At 32.8% G+C, this 26662-nt stretch overlaps 3 protein-coding genes across 5 annotated transcripts in view; 1 reads left to right on the forward strand and 2 right to left on the reverse strand.

The window, feature by feature from the left end:
- LOC110032083 overlaps positions 1-1665 on the reverse strand; it is a 31190-nt gene extending 29525 nt beyond the window's left edge. The window contains exon 1 of the mRNA XM_020735597.1: positions 1628-1665. Within this exon, the coding sequence (XP_020591256.1) occupies positions 1628-1665 (38 nt within the window). The remainder of the gene's footprint in view (positions 1-1627) is intronic.
- Positions 1352-19779, forward strand: LOC110032114. 3 transcript variants are annotated; one of them, XM_020735633.1, is made up of 20 exons: positions 1352-1788; positions 1902-1990; positions 2082-2188; positions 2264-2318; positions 2856-2944; positions 6482-6548; positions 6630-6692; positions 6796-6963; positions 7270-7363; positions 7438-7517; positions 7606-7681; positions 7816-7859; positions 13473-13540; positions 15406-15491; positions 15599-15756; positions 15832-17146; positions 17471-17745; positions 18448-18669; positions 18764-18920; positions 19235-19779. In XM_020735633.1, the coding sequence occupies exons 1-20, from the start codon at positions 1677-1679 to the stop codon at positions 19534-19536; spliced, it is 3627 nt and encodes a 1208-aa protein (XP_020591292.1). In that variant the 5' UTR covers positions 1352-1676; the 3' UTR covers positions 19537-19779. The 3 variants fall into 3 exon arrangements, with proteins under 3 accessions (XP_020591292.1, XP_020591293.1, XP_020591294.1); XM_020735634.1 differs by having other exon boundaries at positions 17474-17745; XM_020735635.1 differs by lacking the exons at positions 1352-1788; positions 1902-1990; positions 2082-2188 and having other exon boundaries at positions 2863-2944.
- Positions 19780-20322: 543 nt separating this feature from the next.
- LOC110032105 (zinc finger CCCH domain-containing protein 13) overlaps positions 20323-26662 on the reverse strand; it is a 24810-nt gene continuing 18470 nt past the window's right edge. Inside the window, exons 6-11 of the mRNA XM_020735620.1 lie at positions 23194-23291; positions 23006-23077; positions 22534-22724; positions 22074-22258; positions 21466-21678; positions 20323-20682 (exon numbers count right to left, since the gene is read on the reverse strand). Of these exons, the coding sequence (XP_020591279.1) occupies positions 20581-20682; positions 21466-21678; positions 22074-22258; positions 22534-22724; positions 23006-23077; positions 23194-23291 (861 nt within the window). The 3' untranslated portion in view covers positions 20323-20580. The remainder of the gene's footprint in view (positions 20683-21465; positions 21679-22073; positions 22259-22533; positions 22725-23005; positions 23078-23193; positions 23292-26662) is intronic.

Below are 26662 nucleotides of genomic sequence, written 5' to 3' on the forward strand. Positions count from 1 at the left end.
AATATTGTCCGTCCATAATTCTTATTTGATGAACAAATATTAAACAAGCTTCCATGCATACATTCAATTACATGAGGCCTAGTTATATAATATTTGCCACACCGTGGGTTAGAAGTTTAAATAACGTGCTAAATCTTAAATTCAATATCAATTAAATCAACTTTCTCTAAAAAAATTAAAAATATTATTAGATAATTTTTAATGAAGCATATAAATATAGCCATACAAAAATAAATAGTATTATTGCATCAATATAATTTCTATTACATCATCAACGAGTGCTGTCATTTTACAAAAATCTCGTGGTAAGACATGAATCTAGAGATAAATTTTTAGCAAGAAAGATGCAAACTCAAATTAAAAATTATTCATAACTCCAATTTTAGTGAAGTCACGGTCGAACTAGCTGGCTCGACAAGACTGACCCAATGACGCCTAAATTGGCTCAATTCAAGTTAAATCAAGACATGATCTAGTCCTTAAATCACTTTTGAAAGGTTCAAAAAGTCAAATGGATTTCAAGCTTGACAAGCTTGTAGTCAAATCAAACATCTTAACTATACTTGTTCAACAAGCCCAATGTCACTAAATTTGGACATCATTAAGATACTAAAATATCCACAATGTGTTGTTCGATCATTGAAATCTCACTAAGACGTCTGATGGGATGATCAACATTATATCATTATTTTATAGAAGAGATCATTCCCATACTCTATAACAAAAGCCCTGCCCCCATTATGGAGACGGACCTGACGCTTGATTGAAACTTGAATGAGAAGAAGGAGCCAATTTTAATAGTTGTGCTTGACTGAGAACTCGTCGACCGCTACCTACTTCAGTAGTCGTTGAATAGTGTTGATCATTGTTTGTCTGTTGTTGTCGATCATTATCAACCATCCCTTGCCCTTCGCCATTGATGAACCTTACAAAGTAACAATATATGTTGCGGTGTAACGATACACTTCGAAAAGCGGAGTAACGACACACCACAAATGAAATATAACAACACACCATAATTCCGGTGTAGCACCTTACCTCCAAAACAACATTACAAATAAGGTCGTATTAAAGAAATGAGGATTGTATGAATCTAATTGAATCAAATTAATAAAAAAATAATGATAATTGATGAATTATCAATCTTTGTGTAAGACTTGTACATATTTTTAATAGCTTCTCCAGCGAATAAAATATAGTATATACATTTATTCAAGATGTATTTGAAAATTCAGATGCCATTACAAATTCATAGAATACCACTGCATGTGGAAAAATAATGCAAGGATATGTTCAAGTTATTAAAATATGTTACCCATATGATCTTATATATGGAACCGAGCGACAAAATTCCACAGAATGTATCACGTGGCTTTGACTCGAGAGAGATCTGCGTTAACAGCCGACGGAACTGTGCGGAATGGGAAAAGGCATTGGCGATAAGGGGAACAAAGGAAGAACAAAGGAGGGTTCTTTCTCACAGAGAGATAAGCAAATAATAAAGGACGAATTTTTGGCATAAAGAAATAGTTTTTTCGCATCCCCTGCCCTTTATCTGCTGTTGTTGTCGTTCTCAATCGTTTTCTCATTGAGATTCTCCAGCCGACATCGGAGCTCCGGCGATAACAGATCTACAGGTGTTCGAAATCCCCTGAAGGTCGCCATTGAATCCCGGGATGGAATCGATCCTTGCCCGGGCTCTCGAGTACACGCTCAAGTACTGGCTTAAATCTTTTTCCAGGGATCAGTTCAAGCTCCAAGGCCGCACAGCTCAGCTATCTAACCTAGGTTATCCTTCCTATTACTCTATTTTTTCGTTAAAAGAAGAAGGCTTTAATTTCAGTGCTTGGCTTGCTCACACTTCATTAAAATTTGCTGCTTTATTTGACTGATTTGAGCAGACATCAACGGGGACGTGCTACACGCGAGTCTCGGGCTGCCTTTGGCTTTGAATGTGACCACCGCGCGAGTTGGGAAGCTGGAAATTACGGTATTTTCTCATTTGGTGGTTTGATCGGATTTGGAGACCACGTTGTGATGTTTAAGCACATTTTTCTTCTGTCTCTTGAATGGAATTGCAGCTACCTGCTGTTTCTTACGTACAAACAGATCCGATTGTTGTCCGAATTGATAGGCTTGATCTGGTTCTGGAGGAGAAATCTGAGGAGGATGAGCGGAGTTCCAGCAGGTTTTCATTTTCATGAGATGTTTGCTTTTCATTAAGGTTGGTTCATGGTTTCTGAGTTTTGTTTATTTGTTACAGTGTTCAGTTATCAACAAGCTCTGCAAAAGGCAGTGGATATGGATTTGCTGACAAGGTATAACTTTGGTTTCAGGTTCAAGTTTTTCATTTTATGATTTTTAATGTTTTATATTCTGCTCTAGGGTTGTTTCTGTTTTGTGTTTTTCTTTTATGTTGTCATTTGATATAAATAAAATTACAAATATGTTTGGTTTGCAGACCTGCCATTATTTGATATTATGTTGTTAGCATAAGATTGTTATCCGGTTTGTTTACATCTTTAAATAAAATTTCACAAATGACCTATTCTTGTTCTGCTAACATCACAATGCACTTAACCGTCAAATCTAAAGATTATAATCATTAAATGTCATTCTAAAATGTTACATTTCCTTAAACAATATACAATTAAACCAAAAACTTCATCTGAGCATCAAAAATATTTTGTGAATAAGTTGCTATTTAGATTGCACAACTAAACAACCCCAAAATTTTGAGAACTATGTAAGGACCAGTGGAAGCATAGGACTTTATATAGCAACGTGTTTTAATTAGTTTATGAGTGTACTTTGATCTCTCAGAGAGTAATGCAGTACTAAACATAGGTTTTCAGATTGCAGATGGAATGACTTTGGAAGTACGAACCGTTAATCTTTTGCTTGAAACACGTGGTGGCACGCAACGACAAGGAGGTTCGACTTGGTAAATTGACGAGTTTTCTTGCCTTGGTGATTATGCACTAGCATTTCTTTTTGGGGAATTTACATTCCTAGTCCACAACTCTTATGTATTTATATATCTCACACCTAAACTTTCCTATTTACACACATAGCATCTTGGTATTTTAAACCTTTGAATGAAAAGGTGTATTTTACTTTCTAAAAGTGTTAACAGGGCTATTTTTGATGTGATATTAAATATTTGATGCTATGTGTGTAAATATGAAAGTGTAGATGTGAGATGTGCAAATACATAAGAAATGTGTGCTATATATGTAAATGCCCCTTCTTTTTATGATAAAATGTTGACGTAGCTTGAAACATTTTCCATTGATTTCCATGAGAATGTTTCCCAATAAACAGTTCTGTAATTTTTATTGATAAAAGTAACTTACGCGTGAAAGTTAATCATTTTGTAGTTACAATTGAGGCCGTTTTCCTGCACAAATAACCTTTTATTCGGAAATATTATATTCAAATCATGTCCTTCTTGCAAATAGCATATTCTTTCCATCCTCATTCCCTTTTTCTTTGAGGAGTTGGTTGAATCTTAGAAGAAGGATTTCGGTGGTTTTTTCATTTATTAAATGAAGAAGATAGATGACTATCTTTGTGCAGAAGGATCTTTATTATTATTACTATTATTTTGCATCAAAGTTTCAGTAAATGCAATATAGGCTTGAATGGAGTATATTACAAGAAGCAGTACTAGATGAAATCATTTAATTGTTTACTGAGTGAATTTGTTTTTATTGTAAAAATCACATAATTAGTAATTTCAACATTAGGTTATTTATGTTTCTTGGTTGAAAGAGTTATATTCTTACTTAGTTTTAATTATTATCGAGTACTCTGCATTTTGTGTCTACAAATGTTCTAAACTAGCTCTTTGATGCTGTTGTATTGTTATTTTTGCTACTATTTTGTCTCATTTTATCAATAACCGAAGATTAAAATGTTGACAAAGGATTTTATCCAGAATTCCAATGTCACCGTTGTGGATGGTTGTAAGGTTAAGGCAGTTAGTTTACACTTTTCTCTTTTAATGCGGGAGCTAAATCATCTATATGTAGTTTATAAGAAAACATGTAACGTAAATTTTGTTAGTTCTAATGGTCTATTTATGAATTCTGTTGGCAATGCAAGGGCCCTCACTGTGCTGAAGCGTGATTTGGTAGAAACAAATTGGGCTTTATGCTATTTTATTGTACTTTGAAAAACAAAATTAGTAACAAATATGTGTGAAAATAGTTCTATTCATCGCAAATAAGAACATTATTATTTCAGATTTTGTCGACTATCTGCATGATTGATGGGAATTATGTCAAGTATGGTGGGACTTGACATGGTGTGGAATGATAAAGTCTTGAAAAAAGAGGTGACATCAAGATAACCTTGGCCTCGCCAAATTGTGGGTATATCTTTGTTAGAGTTGTTGACCCACACAATTTTGAAGTATATGTGAAAACTCTTTGAAGGACATCCTGCTCGTTGAAAGTATAGCTATGTGTTGACGCTCAATTAAAATAAGAGTAAATAACTAAAATGGTCTTTAGATTTTTTCAGGTGTCCTGTTAAGTTCTATATTTTTTAAACGTTCAATATATTCCCTCAAATTACCAATGTGTTAGATTGTTCCTACGGTCAATGTTGTCATTTTTTAAGACATGAATTAGTAGAAGGAATTTTCTTATGAGAGCATTTTAGTTTTTCAGGGTCAATCTCACTATTTAATATATGCTTAAACCAATGAAAAATTTCCTAAAATGTTCAAAACACTCCAAGAAAATGCTTCCTTTCGCCAATTTTTATCTAAAAAGAAGTAAAAGTTGATGTTAGGATCATATTTATTTAAATTTTGTGAGTTGGACTGAATTTAACACTTAAAAAGAAATTTTGGATTAAAATGAATACATCTAAAAAGTTTATGGGCTTTTTTGATCATGCACTCATTAAAATAATAACAGTGGTATGCCATCAACCGCTCGGCTCACTTTGATTGCCATTTTTCCTTGGACACATTTCATTTGTATGGATGTATTTGTCAAGATGAATCTATTAGAAGTAAGAACTATTGACTGGAGAAATGATATGTTAGATGGTGTGGGAGTGCATGTATTGAATAATATTTCATAGGAGATGAAAATAGGCTGTGTGAACGTACAACATAGTATGGAAAGTTCACTTATAAGGGTGTTAATTGATATTATGTGAAAGGAATTAAAAGTAAAAGTGAAAAAGACTAGGGGAGCATTGAATTTATAAAAGGATTTATTTAAGCTAAGGTTGGCAATTTCAATAAAACTTAAACTAACAATAAGCGATTAAAGTAGGTGGAATCTTAGAAAGAAGAGAATGATGATATAAACTATAACAAGAAAAGAGTCACCTGGGGTGTGTTTGGATATTTTTTGAGTGAAATCTTATAAAAAGATAGCGAGACCTTACGAGGAGATCCATGGAAAGGCTTATGGCCTCTCTTGCATAAAGAGCTAACTTTTCTTCTAGGTTGCTGTTTACTTTGTGAATGCAAGTATCTCTTTTTGCTAAGTTTAGGTAGTATTAAATTTTGCCATAAGCCTTAATAGTGTTTTATTTTTTACTACTCTTTAAAAGCTCATTTCTTTTTTTTAATAATCACAAATGATTTATTTATTGGATCTCTTGAAACTTATATGACAATTTTTAATAAGAACTAGCAATCGCCTACATGAAGTTTGATTTAAAAGTGAATAATTTCAATTTCTTTCTTTTAATAATCTATTAAAATCCCAGGACAATTCTTTCTTTTGATCATTTTCTTTCTGTTCCTATCTTAAGCATTCTCAGTTATTACTTGATATTATGTGGTCAATTATTCTGCTAGAATTATCTTATTATCATTGCAAAATGGTTTTCTTTTCTTTCAAGTAAATATTTAGGATGTGGTGACTTCACTTTTCAAATTAATTAAATGCTTTTTGTAGTTTCTTATACATGCATTTATTATTGTAATGTTATATGCCATTGTAAAATTAAATATAGTTAGTCTCGTCCCATTTCTTTCTCCTATTCTGTGCCCTTATTAACCTTCCCATAACTCATCCTTTTAGAATCAATTTTTACATACAATTCACCTAATAATTAACTTAAATTTAGAGGTTTAAGAAAAAAATTAAGTTATGAAATATTGTGGTAATTAAGTTTTATCTAAAACTAATAATATATATGACAAATATATCATTACATTGTGGCTAAAGAATGTCTAAGCTGACTGTGAACTCTCTCTTAATCTTTACTCTTCTACTGAGGTATGCTCGGTGAGCACAATTTTCCAAGTCAATATTTATCTTTTTAGCATAATGGGCCTTTTTTTAGAACTTTTTTCATGAATTCCTGCAAGATTTCAAACTAAAATGACAATCTTTTTGCTTTCATGTCCATGCACTGCTTTGTTCATTAAATCCTTGGTTTTATGTATTTATCTTAATATGTCTCAGTATTAAATGTATCGTCTGTACATGATTAACACTCTTGCCAGGTCTCCGCCATTGGCATCTATCACAATTCGCAACCTTTGGTTGTATACTACAAATGAAAATTGGGAGGTGATTTTTATTGCGCAGCATATTTTTTCTTTTATTCAACTATTATCTCAATTTCCTGATTAGACGAGTATTACTGTCCAGGTTGTCAATTTGAAGGAAGCAAGGGACTTCTCCAATAATAAAAAATTCATTTATGTGTTCAAGGTTCTTATGCTCTTGAATCTCTTTTTTGCCAGGACCTTTTTGCTGAAGATTTTTCCTGCCACATTTTTTTGTAATTTAATTATGCTGTTCCCACCATCTGCAGAAGTTGGAATGGGATTCTCTATCAATTGATCTTTTACCTCATCCTGATATGCTTTCGGATTCACACTTATCCTTGAACAATGGAAAGAATGGAAGAGATAACGATGGCGCAAAAAGAGTATTCTTTGGGGGTGAAAGATTCTTGGAAGGAATCGCCGGACAGGCTTATGTAATGGAGTCTTTTTATGCGACATTTACATACATACCACCCAATTCTTATGTATTTACATATCTAAACCACCCAAATCTTTTATATGACATAAAAAAAATATCACCATTTTAACTTTTAAAATATAAAATATACATTTTTATGCATAGATATGGTGGCATGTATGTAAAAATTGAAGTATAGGTGTTAGATGTGTAAATTCATAAAAATTGAGTGGTATGTATATAAATATTTTTTTATTTTATAGAAAGAATAAAATTAGTATAAATTTTCCATGACTTATATTGCTTATTTCAACAACTTCAGATTACAGTGCAAAGGACTGAACAAAATGGTCCACTGGGTCTAGAGGTTCAGTTACATGTCAGTGAAGCTGTGTCTCCTGCTTTCAGTGAACCAGGTTTAGATGGTGTCATAAGTCACAAAATATAATCAGAATTTGCAATTTTATTTAGTGGTTTTACGCTTTTGCAGGTTTACGTGCTTTTCTTCGGTTCATGACAGGACTGTATGTTTGTTTAAATAGGGGAGATGTTGACCCGAAGGCTCAGCAGGTTTTATGGATTCTTGATTTTTGTGATTATTCGTTGTGTCTAGTGGACGTTATGCTGATGTTACGATCCTTAATCTGATCGAGTCCAGAGGTCTGCTGAGGCTGCCGGTCGTTCGTTGGTTTCGATTATTGTAGACCATATCTTTCTCTGTATCAAGGATGCTGGTATGTTTCCATTACCATACATGTAACTAAAATGGATGGATGATTCTTAGCTTTTATGTTGAGGCCAACGTTCAATTTTAGTGCCTCTGTTATTTTCTTGTGGATAATCATACTAATTTGTTTGTCAATTTCAGATTTTCAGCTTGAACTTCTCATGCAGTCGCTTTTTTTCTCCAGGGTAATGCATTATCTTTAAAAGTTTATGCGTGCTCTTTTAAATTGTACTCTCTTATTATCTTATTTTTAACTACACTCTATGATTTTTAATGGGTGAAGAGCTTCTTTTTCTTTATTCTAGGGGTTTCAAGTCGGGTTTGTAGGTCTTGTTCGAGTCTAATTTGAAATTGACTTAATCAAAATATTAACCTTAACACCACTCGCTCTTCCTGACTAGGATGTGACTTACATAAAACATTTAATACATAATAATTATTCTGGCCAATTTCGATTCAAGTTTGGGTTGACGAGTCAAATTCGAGTCACTTTCGTGTTTACGAGTTAGTTTTTGTTTGGTGGATTAACCTGAACCTGCACTGCTAAAAAAAATAAACTTTGCCTTTTGACCCGAACATCATCTTAGAATCAGTTGGGTCAATCCAAACTCATATTTTGAGTCGGGTTGATATGTGGTCATTTTTTAACACCTTCAATTATTTTGTATGTTATTATGTAATTGATAAATTTAGGTTCTTGAATGGTAGGATAAAAGTATTTGTAGATGGTTGCACTTCACATATTGTGAAACAGATAAAACCAAAATTGAAGGTGGAATCCATGGTTTGAAATAATAGCCTGTTTGATGGTTGTCAAACAAACAGATGCTTACCATGGTTTGAAATAATCAAATAATAGCTAAATGCGATCTACTCCTCCATTTTTTAGCAATGTTGGTTGGGTTTGATTTAATACTTAATAGTTAACATTTTAGATGGTTAGATCATAGTTATACGAGCCAGATGATGGCATCTACACGATTTAACATTATTTAGGCTCATGAAAACCCTATGATAAAACACTAAAAGTTGTTTCATAACTTGAGAAGCATTTTTAAGTATTAAACATAGTCAAAATGGAATCAAACTATTGGGACCATCAAAACTATTGATACTTAGAAAAATTTGAATCAAATTGAAATTTAAAACCTTGGTGTCTAACTATATATTGATGGCTCCCCTATTCATAGGCATATGTCAACTACATCAATTCATTGATTCAAGCAAAGCTAATACATTCCAAAGGCTCATGCTTACCTTAATTAACTCAATTTTAAATAAAACAACTTATCTTTTAAGCTTAGAATGATCAACTAGAGTCATTCTATAATGATATAAATCAAACAATGATGATCATGATCCTAAAATTAAATCAATGCAATTTTATGTGTATCTAGCTGATTAGAAGTTATTAGGAAGCTTTTTAGGACATATCTTTATCAAATAAAGCTCTAGCTTAACAAAATTAAGGAAATTAAAAAACTTGGGAACAACAGCAGACAACTCAATAGTAATGATGGTTTACACTTTATCTGCTCTCTTTCTGAAATGCAAGTTAATTTATAATATTTAAAGAATTTTATTTTATTACGAACACTAGATTTTGATGGTTTACACCTTGTCTGCTCTCTTTCTCAAACGCAGCTTAATTCATAATATGTAAAGACTTTTATTTTATCGGGAACACTTGATTTTTTTTGTAGATTTAGTTTCACTCGTACATGTTGTATGTTTTAGAATTTTTCTTCTCCTACCTATCTAAGAAGGATCAGTATTTGACCTTCGAAAATGAGCTATAACCAAGATCTACCTACAATAAAATAAGCATTGAACATAGTTACCACATCACACCAAATTCGATCAATATAAACTGTTTAGGAATTAAAAACCTTTAGGGCATGGGAATAGCAACTTTGTTTAGTTAGGCCATCTTATATTTTTGTGAGTGTTATTCATGTTTTAGATTTATATGATTTATGTTATATTCAAACACGGCATTCTCATAACTCCCATTATTAATGATAAGCTTGTAATGTTTTCCTCATGTTTGAAAATTTTTAGTTCTCTTCCAATCAAACTCAACCCAAGGTGTGGCCATGATGCAACTCATGACATTCAATGAATTTTCAACTAAGACATCTTGATAATCACTAATCTTCTCATCAAACTTTTTTTTCATGCTTTTCATATGACCTAATGGCCAATTTTGTGGCATTTTAAACATGCATTGACAAAAAAATTGTATTCATGTCTAGATGCAAATAAGTCTCTTAGTGTCTTTATCAGTTGTGGTGTTTGTTGCCTTAGATGTAGTAGATTTGACAGGCTAAAGTTGACTATTTTGACGAATTAATACACTCTAAGAATATGCACTAAATTTGTTAAACTTATGAAGCTTTAACATTTACTAATAATCTATTGCAAGTTGAAAATCATTCTCAAGCACTAAAAAATTGCGTGATGTCATCTCTTTTTTAAGTTTAGGTCTATATTTACATCTAAATATTGATAGTAGTGTTAGGATACTCAATTATCACAAAAATGCAACAACATTTTTTAAAATGTGTATTATGTTATAATTTAGTTCCTTAATTTGAAGGATTATCCTTTAGCAAATGATCATGATATGATAAATATAAGCATATTTCTTTAAATTCATTTTACCCCACTTATGTGATGGTGGCTATACATCCCAAATTTTCTCTCTACTCTTTCATACCGATCCAATATATTTTAGCTAGCCCAACTAAATTTGACTGCATATTTTACCAAATATTCCCCAAATATAGCTTGTCATTGAAAATAAGTTGTCAAACCATTTCCTAGCTTAGAAAATTTTTTTAAATCAATATTAAGAGAGTAGATGTTTTAGATTCGGCTTATGTTAAGAAAGCAGAGGTAGCCCTAGGAAAACTTGGGCTTATTGTATAAAAAATGGTCTTAATTTACTAGAACTAAATGAAAACATGACACTAAATAGGACGCAATGGAGAAAAATGATTCATGTTGCCGACCCCATGTAGTGGGATTAAGGCTTTGTTGTTGTTGTTGTTGTAATATTACCATCAAAAGTAGGCACAATTTAGCACTTCTGGTTATATAACAATTTTGACATCTAAATATTGAGAGTACTGTTAGGATACTCAATAATCACAAAATGCAACAACAATTTTTCAAATGTCATATATAATGTTACAACTTTGTTTCTTAATTTGAAGGATTATGCTTTGACCAAATGATCATAATATTATACATATTTCTTTTAATTTATTTTAGCTCACTTAAGTGATGGTGGCTATCCCTCCCAAATTCTCTCTACTCTTTCATACCAATCCAATATATTTTAGCTTGCCCAACTAACTTTGACTTTGCTAATTTTACCAACTGTCTCCCAAACATAGCTTCTCATTGAAATATGTATCTAAAACCATTGTCTACCTTAGAAGAATTTTTTGGATCAATCTTACCATTAAAATTAGGCACAATTTAGCACTTCTGGTTATAAATCATTTATATCACAATTTTGACATCTATAATTTTTTTTTTCTCCTATCAACTCTAATATTTTGTTGGATTGGTTCATCATTATGTTCAAAACTAACTTCAAGTTCACATGCATCAACTTAATTGGTATTCAATTTTTTTATCGTACTTTAGCCAGATTAATGTCATCCCATTATTTATTTATTATTCAATAATTCTATAAATTAATTCTGTATATTAGTCAAACTCTTACTTCTTTATGACGTATTGAATTATTTTGATAATTAGTCTCATATTTGAGTTATGTATTTACACAACTAAAGTTTTGATACCGTTGATGCATAATGCTTGCTCTTAATACAATTAAGATGATCTAATGAATGTAAAGCACAAATAAAATTATGGGCTCACATTTCAAAGACTATTAGACAAATCCTCGTTTTTTAGGTGTAAATTTGGAAATACGATAAATAAACAATAATTATAATTTACTGATTTATTAAACTTCAAGAAATCAAGAAAAAATTTGAACCACAAAAATTAATTAGAAATTTAAATTTTTAGCTACAATTGAAATCCTATAGTGACAATTTACCAGACTATGACACTTGTAATTCCACAAAATAAATATTTATGAAAATAAGTAGAGATTAAGAAGTGAAGATTGTGTCTCTATATGGTACAAGGTGATAACTTCTACGAGTTGCTTTTCAAACTTGTATGCACTTGAAGGTATCCCACATCCAACACAAGTGTACAAAAGATTTTAAACAAGACATGAAATTTTATTGAATAAAAAAATTTTATTTACATTTCTCAAACAACTATTTGCAAATTTCTCAACCCTGCGTCAGTAGATATAGCTTGTAGAAAATCAACTCATTTTAATTTAGCAACTTAAATTCAATTTTCATATGTTTTGATAAGTATTGAGGGATAAGATAGAAGATACCATGTTCAAAGTTTGTGCTCGTTTAGCCAATGGAATAATTTGAAACAATGAATAATGTATTCAAGGAATGGAAATCATCTGTGAGTTGCTATTCGATCCAAGAAACCATGGCAAAGCAGATCAATAATGATGACCGACGATAATAGCAAAGCTGGTAACATTAAAGTTAATCAACAAAGAAAGTTAAGAAAAGGGGGCAATTACATACATAGCAATCAAAACATTGCTATTTACAAATCTAGCACCCTCTTTCATCTATTCTTCAAATTCTCATTCAATTATCAAAATTCACTATAAAAGTGCAACTCATATTTTTTTTTATCAACTTCTCAATGTTTTGATCATGACACGTGCAAATGCATCAGTTTGGTGGTTCAAAAATTACATGGGTGCTAGTTTTATAAATAACAATGTTTCGAGTACTACTTATGTAATTATCCCCAAAAAAAATCCCTCTTACTCTTGGTTTAAATTAATGTTGAACCAATTGAAAGTTAAGCAATGTTTGAATAATGATAAACCATGACAACCTGAGCAAATAACACAAAGTACTCTAAATAAGTCATCATTGTCAATATTTTTTGCTTAAACTTCATGAAGGAAATTTATCATAGGAAGAAATAAATAGGATGGATATTCAAGAAGTAAACCGTAATTTGGTGCCAGTGACTATATAAAACCATAGCTCTTAATCTCTTATGATCATCAATGAGAGGTGATGAAATGTTGGAGAGTAAATTTTAAGAATATTGGGTAAAAAGCTAAGAAGGATTTTCTTGGCCTTGAAAGGGAATCAAGCAAGTTACAAAATTGCAGCACCATGGCCCATATTTATATATCTTCATTTAACTGTCTAGCGTGAATTGGCCCCTTCAGCCAAACAGAGATCATAGGCAACAATGAGGCTTGCTGCGTAGCAATGATAACACATACTTTGGCACTTCGGTATCTCATGGTGAAATTTTGATCTCTTCAGAGTTGGCCTGAATTTTGTCTTGCTCTACTTCAGAAGCTAACGCTTTAGGTATTTAACAACAATGCATAAGCCCTATGCAACTTGTGTGAGGAATAGTATGCCAACCTTCTCCAACTAAACCTTGGTTGTGTGATTTTATGTTTATGGAAGTGGGGATGGCTTTTTTTTTTTGGCTGTGTTGAAATCTAATGCTCGAGTGTTGGATTATTAAGTTACAAAAAGGATTTTGACATTTAAAACCACTAATTCGAGTATTTGGTGGGATTAGGCATCATACCCATTGATTTATTCTTATATGAAATAGAGATCTAAAGAAAACTAATTATCTTTTGGTAGATCAAATTCTCTATTTGCTGATTGTCTTTTGTTATTTTAACATTTTTTCAGGCTAGTATATCCGATGGTGAAGTTTCAAAAAATTTAACTCGAGTTATGGTTGGTGGATTGTTCCTGAGGTATTCAAAATCTTCATGAAGTTATTGCCATTATTTTGTTTTACATATCTGTGAATAAATGCATGCTATGTTACAAATTCTTAGTATAGTTAATTTCGACATTAAGCAGTGGCAGCTTGGTCGAGGCATCAAGTGGGAAGGACAGGCACTAATAATAACAATAATGGCATGTTTTGGGATAGGGTAAAATATTTTTTAGGTGGATCATGACATATTTTAGCGGTTTGCGGTTAGCACAAGTGTCACGTCTATATGGTTATCTTTTGTTTCAAAAGCATATTTGTGAGATAAATGAATTTATGGCATTCTTGTTACCCTGGTGTAATATAGGTAATTCTACTAATTTAAAGAAATAATGCTTAGCTTAAAATAAATTTGCATGCTTCTAAAACTTCTCGCGGCCTTTGAAGAGCAGATAATTACTATATAGTTTAATGCACACAAACAAATTGATTACAATTTTGAAGAGTTCTTATTCTAATTATTAGAGAAGCACACTTGTTTGGGAAGGTTAAATTCATCCCTCAGTTCTAGAGCTGCTCCATACCTTATTGGGCCCCATTGAGAAATTGTATGAACGTTCAAAATATAATGCCCAATTAGAAAACATTCAAACATGTTGAATCTTGATGAAAATGATTAATCATTTTGATGTGACTAAATATTTCTAAATTAAGATATTCTATTCACTAAAATTTAGAAAAAAACATGAATTACTAGAATTAATTTCAAAGCATGACGTTAACACAAATTCATGATATTGGTATCTGTTATCCTAAATTATTACAATTAGGGAACAAAATCCCCAAATTTATTAGATTGCCATTAAAGTCAAGCTAACCCAACATAATTATGTAGCTTGACAAATTATTTAGCAAACATGATTATTTCCTTAATCCAACCAAATTACTTCTTTTAAGGAAACCACTTCATCACTCCGATAAACCTTTCCTTTTTTTTTTTTTGGCATGAAGTTTGGGGAACCAGGCAGTAGAAGTAGATTGATTACAATGGAGGTTAAAAGGCATTGACTTGAGCTGGCATTAAGGTCCAAGGCCCCCCATAACGACGCTTACTTTCACCGAGATAGAACGATGAAGATGATAAAATATAGAAACATGTTTAGAAGAAATAAGATGCTTTTGGCTTTCCCTCTTATGCCTGCTTCCTTATACTGTTTCTCATCCTTTTTTTTTATATTCCATCTGGCATCTGATTATTTGCATCGAGGCATGTAAATGTATTTCTATGGATTAATTTAAAAAAAATGGATATGCAAATTATTTTTTACCTCTTGATATTCTAATAATTCATTCTTCTCCTCTCGAGACTCTGAAGTTGATTCAGTGTGTGATATGAAGTATTTTAGGAGAAGCTTTCTTTCTATTCAAGCTTGTGCTTGATTATGGTGATTTTTATCACTTCCCACTCTTCTTGTCTCTTCATTCAGCATTATTAGTTGAAAGCATGATTGAATTTTGTTAGATCAACTACAATCTGATTTTCTTTCTTTTGCATAAAATTTCAAGCATTTTTATTTTATTTTAATTTTTATTTCTAAATTGGATGTAGAAGGCCAAAACCTTTTAATTTAAATTTGATTCGTGACTTTCAACTTCAATTAGAAGAATCGAATAATTGTTTTGAGATTAGTGAGTTAGATTATTGCTATTATTGATGTACATTAGAAAACATAACTCATGAAATTCCATATATTATTATAGTAATCAAACCCTTTGTTATGTGAAAGTTAGATGTTGTAAAGTGATTTTGATTCAACAGCGTTCCACATTTTATTAAGTTTTTAAAATTTCATCTAGTATTTAGTTCATAATTGTTAATTCAGAGTATTTGATTTTTTTCAGGGATACCTTTGCAAGCCCTCCATGCACTTTAGTTCAACCACAAATGCAGGCTGCTCAAGAGGAATCTCTGCAAATTCCAGAATTTGGTTTGTTTCCTGCTGCTTTTTTTTTCCCATTATTCTATAACTGACCCTGTCAAATTTTTGTGACTATATATCACCTTAAAATTATTACTATTATTTTTTTCAACCAGGAAAGAATTTTTCTCCACCAATCTATCCTTTTGGAGATTCACAGATAAAGTTCAATATAGATGTGCCTCTGATTCGTCTTCATTCTCTTCAGATTACTCCTTCGCCTTCCCCCCCTACTTTTGCTTCACAGACAGTCATCGATTGTCAACCTCTTTCGGTATGCTGCGTAATTTATTTATTTTTTCATAATAATGAACAATAAAAGACATATTTTTTCTTTGTTTTATTTCAGATTATTCTCCAGGAAGAATCTTGTTTGAGGATCTCCTCTTTCTTGGCCGACGGGGTGGTTGTGAATCCCGGAACTGTCTTGCCTGATTTCTCCATCAATTCATTACAGTTCACCCTGAAAGAATTGGATCTAATTATTCCTCTAGACTTCAAAAAATCTATAGAACCTCACTCAACTAAAGAATTGCATTCTCCACCCTCTTTTTCTGGCGCAAGGCTTCATGTAGCAGACTTGTGTTTTTCACAATCTCCATCAATAAAATGCAATTTACTAAATTTGGAGAAAGATGCTGCCTGCTTTAGCTTATGGGAGTACCAACCGATAGATGCGGGCCAAAAAAAGTGGACTACTCGAGCTTCTCACCTTAGTCTTGCACTCGAAACTTCAATTAGCTCATCAACAGAGCGGGCGGGTTCAGTTGATTCGCCCACCGGGCTCTGGAAGTGTGTTGAGGTGCACGAAGCCTGCTTTGAGGCAGCTATGGTTACTCCAGATGGCAAACCTTTGGTTGAAGTGCCCCCTCCTGGAGGTGTTGTTAGAATAGGAGTTTCCTGTGAAGGATATTCATCCAACACTTCTGTTGAGCAGCTACTCTTTGTCTTAGACATATATGCTTTTTTTGGTGAAGTTAGCGAAAAGGTCAAAAAAATCTGTAAAAACCAAAATAGCAAAAGCAGGTTTTTGGGTAAAAAGTTCATGGAAAAACTTCCGAGTGATACCATCGTTAGTTTAGCTGTTAAAAACCTTCATCTTATGTTTCTCGAGTCGCATTCGTTGGATGTTCAAGGAATGCCTTTAGTTCGATTCGACGGAGAAGATTTCTCCGTGAAAGTTTCTCACCAGACTCTAGGCGGCGCTTTCGCTGTGTCGACCGGTTTGATTTGGAAAAGCATCTGTATCAACTGTGTGGATGATGGAGTATTAGCTCACAGGAGGTCCATAGGTTCTGCTTCTGAGCATGAATTGCGGGGAGTGGGGAATGGTTATCCTCAAATGAGACGCGTTTGTTGGATCGAAAACCGGAGTGAGAATCAAACCCTTGCGGTCCCATTTCTCGATGTGTCTGTCTTGCATGTTGTGCCTTACAAAATGCGAGATATGGAATGTCATAGCTTGAATGTCTCGGCAAAATTTTCCGGAGTCCGACTTGGTGGTGGAATGAACTATACTGAGACACTTCTGCATCGATTCGGTATACTTGGACCGGATGGTGGACCTGGTGAGGGTCTAACAAAAGGATTGGAAAATTTATCTTCCGGGCCTCTTGTAAATCTCTTTAGGCCGTCGTCTATGGTGGATACCAGCAAGGAAAATAGTATGTACCTCTTTGACTTTGCTTTAGGCTATACAGTAATCTTTCTTTTGGACATTTACATACATACCAACTCTTACGTTTTTTACATATATAACCTTTAAACTTTATTTATAACATTTATGCTGCCCAAATCTTTCATATCACATAAACATATCACAACTTTAAATTTGGGAAGGTGAAATGCACCTTTTCATGCATAAACAAGTTGACATACATGTAAAAAAAATGAGCTTTACGTGTTAAATTTGAGCGTTTACATCTTTTGGATAATTTACACTTTCATAAATGTCATCTGATACAAACTTTATTGCTCTGTAAATTTAGAGGAGGAGGATCCATTGTTGCTTTTGGAGCTGGGAATGCCAGATGACATTGATGTATCCATAGAGTTGAGAAATTGGTTGTTTGCTCTTGAAGGAACAGAGGAGATGAGAGAAGGCTGGTGGTATAGTAATGGGGAGAATTTCAGGAGAGAGGAAATGTGTTGGCACACAACATTCCAAAATTTACGAATGAAAGCGATGAGTGCTCGTGCAAATAGTTCATATGGAACGGTAGAGTTGCAAAAGTCTGGCAACCATCCTTTGGAATTGATCATCGTAAGAATGTCTATTTGTGAAAATATTCTAAACTTATTGCATGTCTAACACCTAAACTTCACATATTTGCATGCATAACACTCAAATCTTTGATATCACATCAAAAATACTATTAGACTAACTTTTTAAATGTAAAATACAAGTTTTCATGTGTATGTTGTTAATATCGAAGTGTTATAAATGTAAATATCAAATTTTAGGCTTAGGATATGTAAATGCATAAGAATTGTGTGGTATGTATGTAAGTTTCCCTAAATTTTTTTAATTATTTTGCTTTGGTCCCAGAAAATTTTGGTGTAATTACTCTTTATTGTTCATGAATGGTTTGCAATTATATTTCCTGGTTATTTCTGTAGCGCCTCTTAAGCTATGTTAATTAAGCTGAAAGTCATATCCTTAACAGACAATTATAACATTTAGCACATATGATTTTTCTTAGGAGCATTTACATATGTATTTACATATCTAACACCTAAACTGATTTTTACATTTATACCATTAAATCTTTTGTATCGCTTAAAAATACCACTATTTTAACTTTTGAAAAGAGAAATACACCTTTTTATATATATGTAAAAATTGAAGTTCAGGTGTTAGAAATGTAAATGCATTGGAATTGAATGGTATTCATGTAAATCTTCCTTTTTCTTAATAGAAATTTGACTGATTATGTAGATAATATATATTCTCGTGCTCTCGCAGGTCGGCATTGAAGGTTTGGAGGCCTTGAAGCCTCGCTCCGGCGATGGCCATTCTGAAGTAGGCAACCCGGGAATTAAATTAAACAGTAATTCGAGCAATTTAGGTCCCGTTAGTGATGCCGGAGGCATTAACATCGAAGCTCATTTAGTTCTTTCTGATTCTGAGTGTGCACAAGAAGCTAAGTGGGCTGTAGAGAATATCAAATTCTCAGTTAAGCAACCGGTAATTTTTCAATTCACACCTTTGTAATTCTGCTATTTTCATCAGTTTGAATGGAAGCAACACAGATCGTTTTTCAACCGATTCTCCTATGCAGATTGAGGCCGTTGTCTCGAAGGAGGAACTTGAGCACCTCGCTGTACTCTGCAGGTCAGAAATGGACTCGATGGGAAGAATCGCTGCGGGAATTCTCCGTGTCTTAAAGCTCGAGGAATCGATTGGCTTGGCTACCATAGATCAGCTCAGCAATCTTGGTACAATTATTCGTAGATATATTCGTAGATATATATTGGGAGATTTACATCCATACCTATCAATTCTCAAGTATTTACATATCTAACACATAAACTTCAATTCTTGCACATCTGCCATACTACCTATGTATGAAAAGATGTATTTCACTTTTTTGAAATGTAATATAGAAGTTTTTGGTGGTATAAACATAAAAAAAATGAAGTTTAGATGTTGGATATGTAAATACATAGGATTTGTGTGGGGGAATGCTCCATGAGAACAAGCTTCTGCATCAACCTACCTTTTTAAGAATTATAAAACATTCTGCCTGCAGGAAGTGAGAGCTTGGACAAAATATTTACGCCTGATAAACTGAGCAGGCGGAGCAGCATCAGCAGCACTATGAACTTCACGCCTAAATCAAACGCCATTGTTGGGAGTTCAAATTCTAACTTGAATTACACCATTTCTTTACTGGAAGCTGAGGTTGAAGAATCAAAGGAGAAGTGCTCTGAGCTTCTTTCAGCAATAAGCAGCTCGATCGATTCATCGGAATCTGGTTCTGATGTTAACCAGCTTAAGCAAAGGCTGGAGAACATGCAAACTCTGTTGACGAGAATGAGGACTCTGCTTTGATTCAAAAGCAACTAATTTTGCTCTGCCTTTTTGCGCATTTATTCTTTTATAAGTGCATATCTTGTTTGTAAAGGAATTTAAAATAAGCAGTTTTGATGAGATTCAAGCATGCTTAGCTTAGATTTGTTTTGATCTCAGAATGGGGGGGGTTAAGAAACTTGGTACATTAGATGAATAGTTCAAATTCTTTTGGACAATATTTGTTTATATATAATATTATTTAGGTGTTAGAAGTAGTTTGAATAAATTTTTAAAAAATTTGACATATGAATGAAGGAAATTGAATCTTTTTGTTTGAATACTTGAAATCTTATTGTTTTTTGTTAAATTAATATCAATATTTATTTGATTCCGTGCACTTCAATACTTAGTTTATTTCCGAAATGGAAAAGCATGATGGAAATGTTTAACAACTGCTTGGATGGATGCAATAAAAAGTTCTTATTGTTTGCTTCGCTTGTCCTAACAATATGGAGTTCAGTAGCAGACCACATACATATCCCAGCTATTTGTGTCAAAATAATACTATCAATTTTAACAATTTAGCCTTCAAGCACCTTTGGGCATTCCAGATTTAAGATTTAGTGCAGCGCAAAGCGACATTTTTATTAACCAAATTGCTAACAAGTTAAATAAAACTTTTAATATAGAATACAAAAAGTATGATACAAAATCTTGGAAGGCAAACATTAAGAATGAGCTTACAATTAAAATTTCAAATAAATTTTTAAGAATTTAAACAAATGATTTAAAACTTAAAATTTACAAAAAATAAAAAAAGAGAAATGAGCCATGTTTCTTAAATATTCAAACAAAAACAAGATAACCAAAATTGATACATCAACATTACATGTACCAATAACATGATTAGATCTTAAAGGACTAGTTTGTCAAATAGAAGAAACACAAATATTTACACTAGTCATCATTGTCCATTAATGACTGCCAGCAAGGAAAAACAGCAATTCTAAGTTGAAATCAAACCAAAATAATCGCTTATACGCAGCCGCGGTTTCAAACCGTAAGAGCAACAACGCTGCATGGCTACTGTTCTATATCCACTTCACCATTCAGATCTATATCAACCATTTCTGAATCCACCTTCTCCACATCTATATCTATATCTTCTTCCTCATCTCCTTCGTACTGAAAAAAACAATGGATAAAACTGTAAGTTGGCAGACAAAATACAGTTTGAGTGCATGGTAAACATCATCTCTATCGAGGAATAGGGATAATTACATACATAACACCCGAAACATTGTTATTTCTAAAATCTAGCACGCATATGATATTTTTGAACTTCACGATCAACCCATAGTTGAGAGTTTGAAAAAAATGACAAATATGGGTAGGGGATTTATCATGAATTTCGATATTTGAGTGAGGATTTGAAAAGGGTGCTGGATTTCTAAATAGCAATGTTTTGGGTGTTATGTATGTAAACAGCCCGAAGAAATGTTGTAATGATATTTCCATACTATTATGCCAAACAGGAATGAGGCATTTACATACATAACACCCAATTCCTATCTATTTACAAATATAATACCTGAACTTTACTTTATAATTATACCACCCCAATCTTTCATATCACATAAAACCCTCTATTTAACTTTTGTAAGTCAAATACTCCTTTTCATGCATAGGTAAGTTGGCACAAATAAAAATTGAAGTTTAAGTGTTAGATATGTAAATACATAGGAATTAAGTGGTATGTATGTAAATCTTCCGAAGGATGCAACCTAGCAACATGAACAAACAATAGGCATATAGCAAAGAACTATAAATAACAAGTACCCATGAGCATTAGAAGAATTTTTACTTGGTACGCCATAAGAAACTGACCATTACAAAAAGAAGAGGATATACTTAATAACTGTTTGACAAATGCCATCAAATGAAGATATACAAGGAAATAACATTCACCTGTTTGTAAACATTCTGATTTACAGGTGGAGGTAGAGGTGGAATATAGGACGATACAATTTTGTCATCGATGGTTCCATTTTCACTAGGTGCTGCGACAGCCTCCATTCCGCGAGATTTTTCAACAATGCCAATGTCTTCAATGAGTTCATCTATAGCATTAGCAACCAGACTTGTATAAGGTAGCACTCGTTCGGTCTCAGAGCTCCGGTTCTGCAAAATCATCAAATGTGCAGATAATAAGAATGTGACAAAAAAGTTTCGTAAAAATGGGTTTTGAGAACATTTTTTAAACAGTATTCACTCATGTCGTATTTAACTTCCATAAGTCATAGTAGGCATAATTAAGAGGAGCATTTACATACATACAGCCCAATTCCTATATATTTATGTATCAAATAGCTAAACTTTATTTTTTTACATTCATAGCACCCAAAACTTTCTCATCACATAAAAAATACCACCTTTTTAACTTAAAAAAGTAAAACACGCCTTCTAATGCATAAGAAAGATGGTATATATGTAAAAATTAAAGTTTAGGTGTTAGATATGCAAATACATAGGATTGGAGTGGTATAAATGTAAATCTTCCTTGAGATAAATCAAACCTTAGATAAAGAACCAAATTTTGGAGAAAATTTTCCACGCTTCCGCTTGTAACCATCTAGTAGTGACAAAGGTAAGTCCTTTTCTTCCTGGTTTAATTTAACTGTCTCAGCATCCTTTGGAGCATCTTCTGACCAAGTAGGCTTGGATAATGTTGCAGACAGTTTAATTTTCTTCGACACATTTCCTTTATTGTAAAGATAAAATACAGATACGTTAGGCCTGATTACCAAATGGTTGGGTATGCGAGGTAAAACACAACTGACAGAGAGAGAGAGAGAGAGAGAGAGAAAGAAATAGAGAGAGAGAGAGAGGAGAGAGAGAGAGAGAGAAGAGAGAGAAAGAGGGAGGAGGGTGGGGGGGAGATGTGGGGGTGGTGAGCAGACTTTGTTTTTGACAAAGTAAGCCTGTAGAAGTATTATCACAAGCTTAAATTTCAAATGAAAACGTTTTGCAACCTACCCAACTTCACTTCCTCGACGGCTGCTGGTTGGAGAAGTGGTCTTTTTTTCAGTGAATAACCGCTATGAATCAAGTCACCATTACGTTCTCCATCGCTTATAATATTAATGCTCGAGTCATCTTCATTGGCACCTAGCTTTGAAATATCTAAGCCAAGCTGATCTCCAAACTTCTGAAAACGAGCTTGTGACCTGCCGTGTATATAAAAAAATTAATTAGTCCATAAATGTGGTTTCTAAGATGAAATCAATACTCTTCTCAGTTATACTCTAGCCCACGCATAAACTAAGACAAATATCTAGTCATATAACTAAACTTTTTTAAAGAAATAAATTTAAAAAAGGCACTAAACAAACTTGCCTTTCAATTCCTCCTGTTTTGATGTACCATCCGTAATTTAAATAATAATTTTAGCCATAAAATAAACTTTTTTGTAGACCATAAAAAGAAAATCAATATCAAACAAACTTACCTTTTCAATTCTTCCTGGGCTTTAATGTACCGTCCATAAGCTTTAAAGAACTTTTCTATTTTGGAATTTATCCTGCAAAAGAGAACAATATCGGATAGACAGGTAATTAAACAAATATATTCTCAAGACTGACGACTATAGACTACATCCCATGGAGAATGATTATGTTCATTGAGGAAAAAAAAAACCTTTTACAATCTTCCTGTTCTCTGTTTAGCTGCATTTCAAGATCCTTGATTTTACTCGACAATCTCTGTTCTTCCTCAAACTTTTTCTCCAAAAAAACCTAATATACAAAAAATAAAGCTATGTTGTGCCAGTGAATCTAAAAATAGCAAACTAGTGAACAATATTCCCCATCCAAACATACAAAACTAATAGAAATTTACATATATTAAAAAAAAAAGTTAACAAAAAGCACCAGATGGCAAATTTTATTTTGTCATTAGATCTATAGTCAAAATATAAACCAATTCTTGGTCTACAACTAAATTGTAGATTTGAATTTTCAAATCCCAAAGAAATCTCTAAAATACCCAATATCATCAAAAAATTGGGAAAACAGCATGCATAAAAATGTGGAAATGACTGTTTTTAAGTATTAGATAAAGCATGATCAACAAGTGGGAAGGCAAAAAACTGAATAGTTTTCCACTCTAGTGTAATGTGATCTCACCAAAACAATTTCTTTCTGGCTGATTGTGGTTCAATAAAGCTTCTAGGGATCATTGCAAGCTTGTCAGCAACAAATACATTGCCATCTTTTATCACATATGGATAATTTTCAGTCCAATGTATGTCTAAATATTGCAAATGTACAAGTTAACAAACAAGAATGGTCAACGGCCAGTTGCGTAAAAAATTTACCACATATCTTTTCACGTCTACACAAATGACTGAACATGGGCATCAACATGGCCTATGACCATATTGGCTGCTAAAAATTAAATAATCATAATTTAGCACCAAATTTGACCGCCGCACTTTTGGGCGGTAAAAAATTAATAGTGGTAAACCGTGATCTAAGTCCCTTAAAAGATGGCTTATCATCATGTTGGCATATCAAAAGTAAACATGCATTTTACCCCCAAAATAAGCAGTAGCTCATTAACCTATTATATAACCAGACCTGAAATCTGTTCATATTAAACCAAAAACTTATACCATAAAAGATGGGCACGAGATCTATTGTACAGCAGTAATCAGACTAGTATAGTAACCAAAATCCATTAACCTAATTAGATTGTAAAACTGGAACTTCTTCATGATTCTTCTTAAGCGACGAAAGTAACCACCTCTAATCACTGAAACTGGAAGATAATTATAAGCATAAAGCAACTTGTTCCTTGATAATTAAGTTGTAGCCCTAAGAGTCTATATTGCTTTTATGTATTATGTCTACACAAACAACTGCTCTCTTTCTAGCCTCCGTATTATCTATACATTGCTTTTTTTTATTGTTCTCCAAGCATATTTCTAAAAAAAGATGCTTTCAAATTAACCGATTGCAAATTCAATTTTTTTTCTCTACCCGCTAAAAAAACCTTTGTTAGGCAAAGGGGAAACGATTACAATCATGAACTGGCTTTGCTAAAATGATTATGATTGATGTACCAATTACAAAAAATCACCGAGAATCCCAGCAAATCATACAGAGAACAAATGATAATAAATATAGACACAAATCTTCACACATACACATGTTATACAAAATAGTTAATGCACACATATAGTATCATAGATGCAAAGTACTTCTTCACTCTATTTTCTGTGAAGTGCAGCATTTCTTAAATTCATTATCAACAAATATGTTGTTGGTATGAATGTTGTCAATCAACATTATCATATGTTCTAAATTCTGGGTCATAAAAAATGCAAATAAGGAATGAAAAATTAGGTTCCAATTGAAAATAGAAATTAACTGTGCACATTATTTAACTAGTGATTTTTTTTTTTTTTGCTTTTTGGTTGCATCAAACATTAGATGTCAAAGGCAATATCATTCAACCAAGTAGTCAATAGTTTGTAAAGGTTAGTATGAATTAAAAAACCGGAACTTAATAAAATGTTGAAGAGATTGCTTGACAAGAAGCTGTCTTAAACTTGACAAACCAATTAAATCATAAGCAACTAAATCGCAGGTCCATGAAGTACATTATCTCATATTAAAAATGTTGTTTAAAACTGTTACAACTTCGTCTATTTATCATTCGATTCAGAAGTCTATAAAATAACAGCTGACCAACATTAGGTTGGATCAAAACAAAATTATGATCCAAGTTTGCCATCTTACCACCCGCTCAGGAAACCTGGCGTAGAACAAACTTTACCCAAAACCTGTAGAAATGCCATTATGTGTGTGTGTGTGTGTCTATACATACATACATATATATATATATATAACCTTATCACGCTCAAATTTAAGTTCAAGCCATTCAAATCCAATGACACACCGCTCAACACTCAAATCCAATGACACACCACTCAACACGTGACCAAGTGAGGCACATTTTCATATTTGTTTTAAAGACACGATTCAGCTTTCATGGTATCAGAGGACGCAAAATCAACTTGGCTCCCATCCCATGCTATTTCTTTGCACCAGTTTCATCATAGCAACATTTCACCCCGTTGATCTTTGTCTAATACTAGCATGCCGTTTCTTTTAGGCATCCTCACAACTGTTTAAAAACCAAACCAGATCGACAGTTCCAACTGATTTAACAAGGCACTAATCCTCCAGTTGGTTTGGTCTAGTTCTGAAACCACATTCGCATAGAGCTGATGAAAAACAACAGTAAATATGGAATTGTGAATTGGTCTGAATTTTTGATAAACCGCTTGGCTCTAATACAAATCAGTGTATGCCTTTTTTTAAGATTTAAATAAAAGAAACTTAAATCTATACACCATTCTATGAAATTACATATGTTGTAAATATAAGAAAGATTAAAAAAGAGGAAAAAAAAAGAAGGTTGGGGAAATTTATTTTAATTTAAGTTGTTACTAGCTGTCCAATCAAGTGGCAATACTCCATACATATTTGCAAGCATTTCTACAAGTGAATAAGTATATAAAAGAAATTAATCAAAATATCATATCCCAATATTTTGACTTAGAATTATACTTATAAAAATTCAATGGCAACTATAATATTATACATTAAAATGGTAAAAAAGTCAGTGTTGCATCATTATAATGTCATGTAAACCATATTAAAGTAAATTTAATATTTATTATGTCATCCAATTTTAACTTAGTTAATTATTTAAAATTTGATCCTCTCAATTTTAAGTTTTAATGTTTGATTTGATTTTCAAAATTTTGCTTATATCTCTAGGTCTTCGACATTTTGGCTTTGGCTTGCTCCCATTCCATGCTATTCATTCATTCCTTCGTCTATGAAGTCTAACTCTTGTTCTCTACCAGACTGATGACCACCATGGCCTAAAGCTCTACTCAAAGCCTAAGCAGCTCTTCAACATTGATCCAATAATGATTGCACAATTGTTGCTCGGTTCCTAGTTGGAGCCCTAGAATCCAGCTCTTCGACTCACTCCTCTACTCAGATATTATGGCTAAAAGTTAATGGCTGTAAACTGTAGAAAACAAGGTCCTGAGAGGGATAATTATATATATATATATATAAACAACTGC

The sequence above is a fragment of the Phalaenopsis equestris genome, unplaced genomic scaffold, assembly GCF_001263595.1.
Source record: "Phalaenopsis equestris unplaced genomic scaffold, ASM126359v1 Scaffold000878, whole genome shotgun sequence".
Classification (NCBI taxonomy): domain Eukaryota; kingdom Viridiplantae; phylum Streptophyta; class Magnoliopsida; order Asparagales; family Orchidaceae; genus Phalaenopsis; species Phalaenopsis equestris.

Excerpts from the sequence above, each read along its gene's own strand:
- LOC110032114 (XM_020735633.1), top strand. The coding sequence starts at position 1,677 with ATGGAATCGATCCTTGCCCGGGCTCTCGAGTACACGCTCAAGTACTGG. Across the intron at positions 2,319-2,855 it reads GATATGGATTTGCTGACAAG|ATTGCAGATGGAATGACTTT; the intron begins GTATAACTTTGG and ends ATAGGTTTTCAG. Across the intron at positions 15,757-15,831 it reads TCGATTGTCAACCTCTTTCG|ATTATTCTCCAGGAAGAATC; the intron begins GTATGCTGCGTA and ends GTTTTATTTCAG.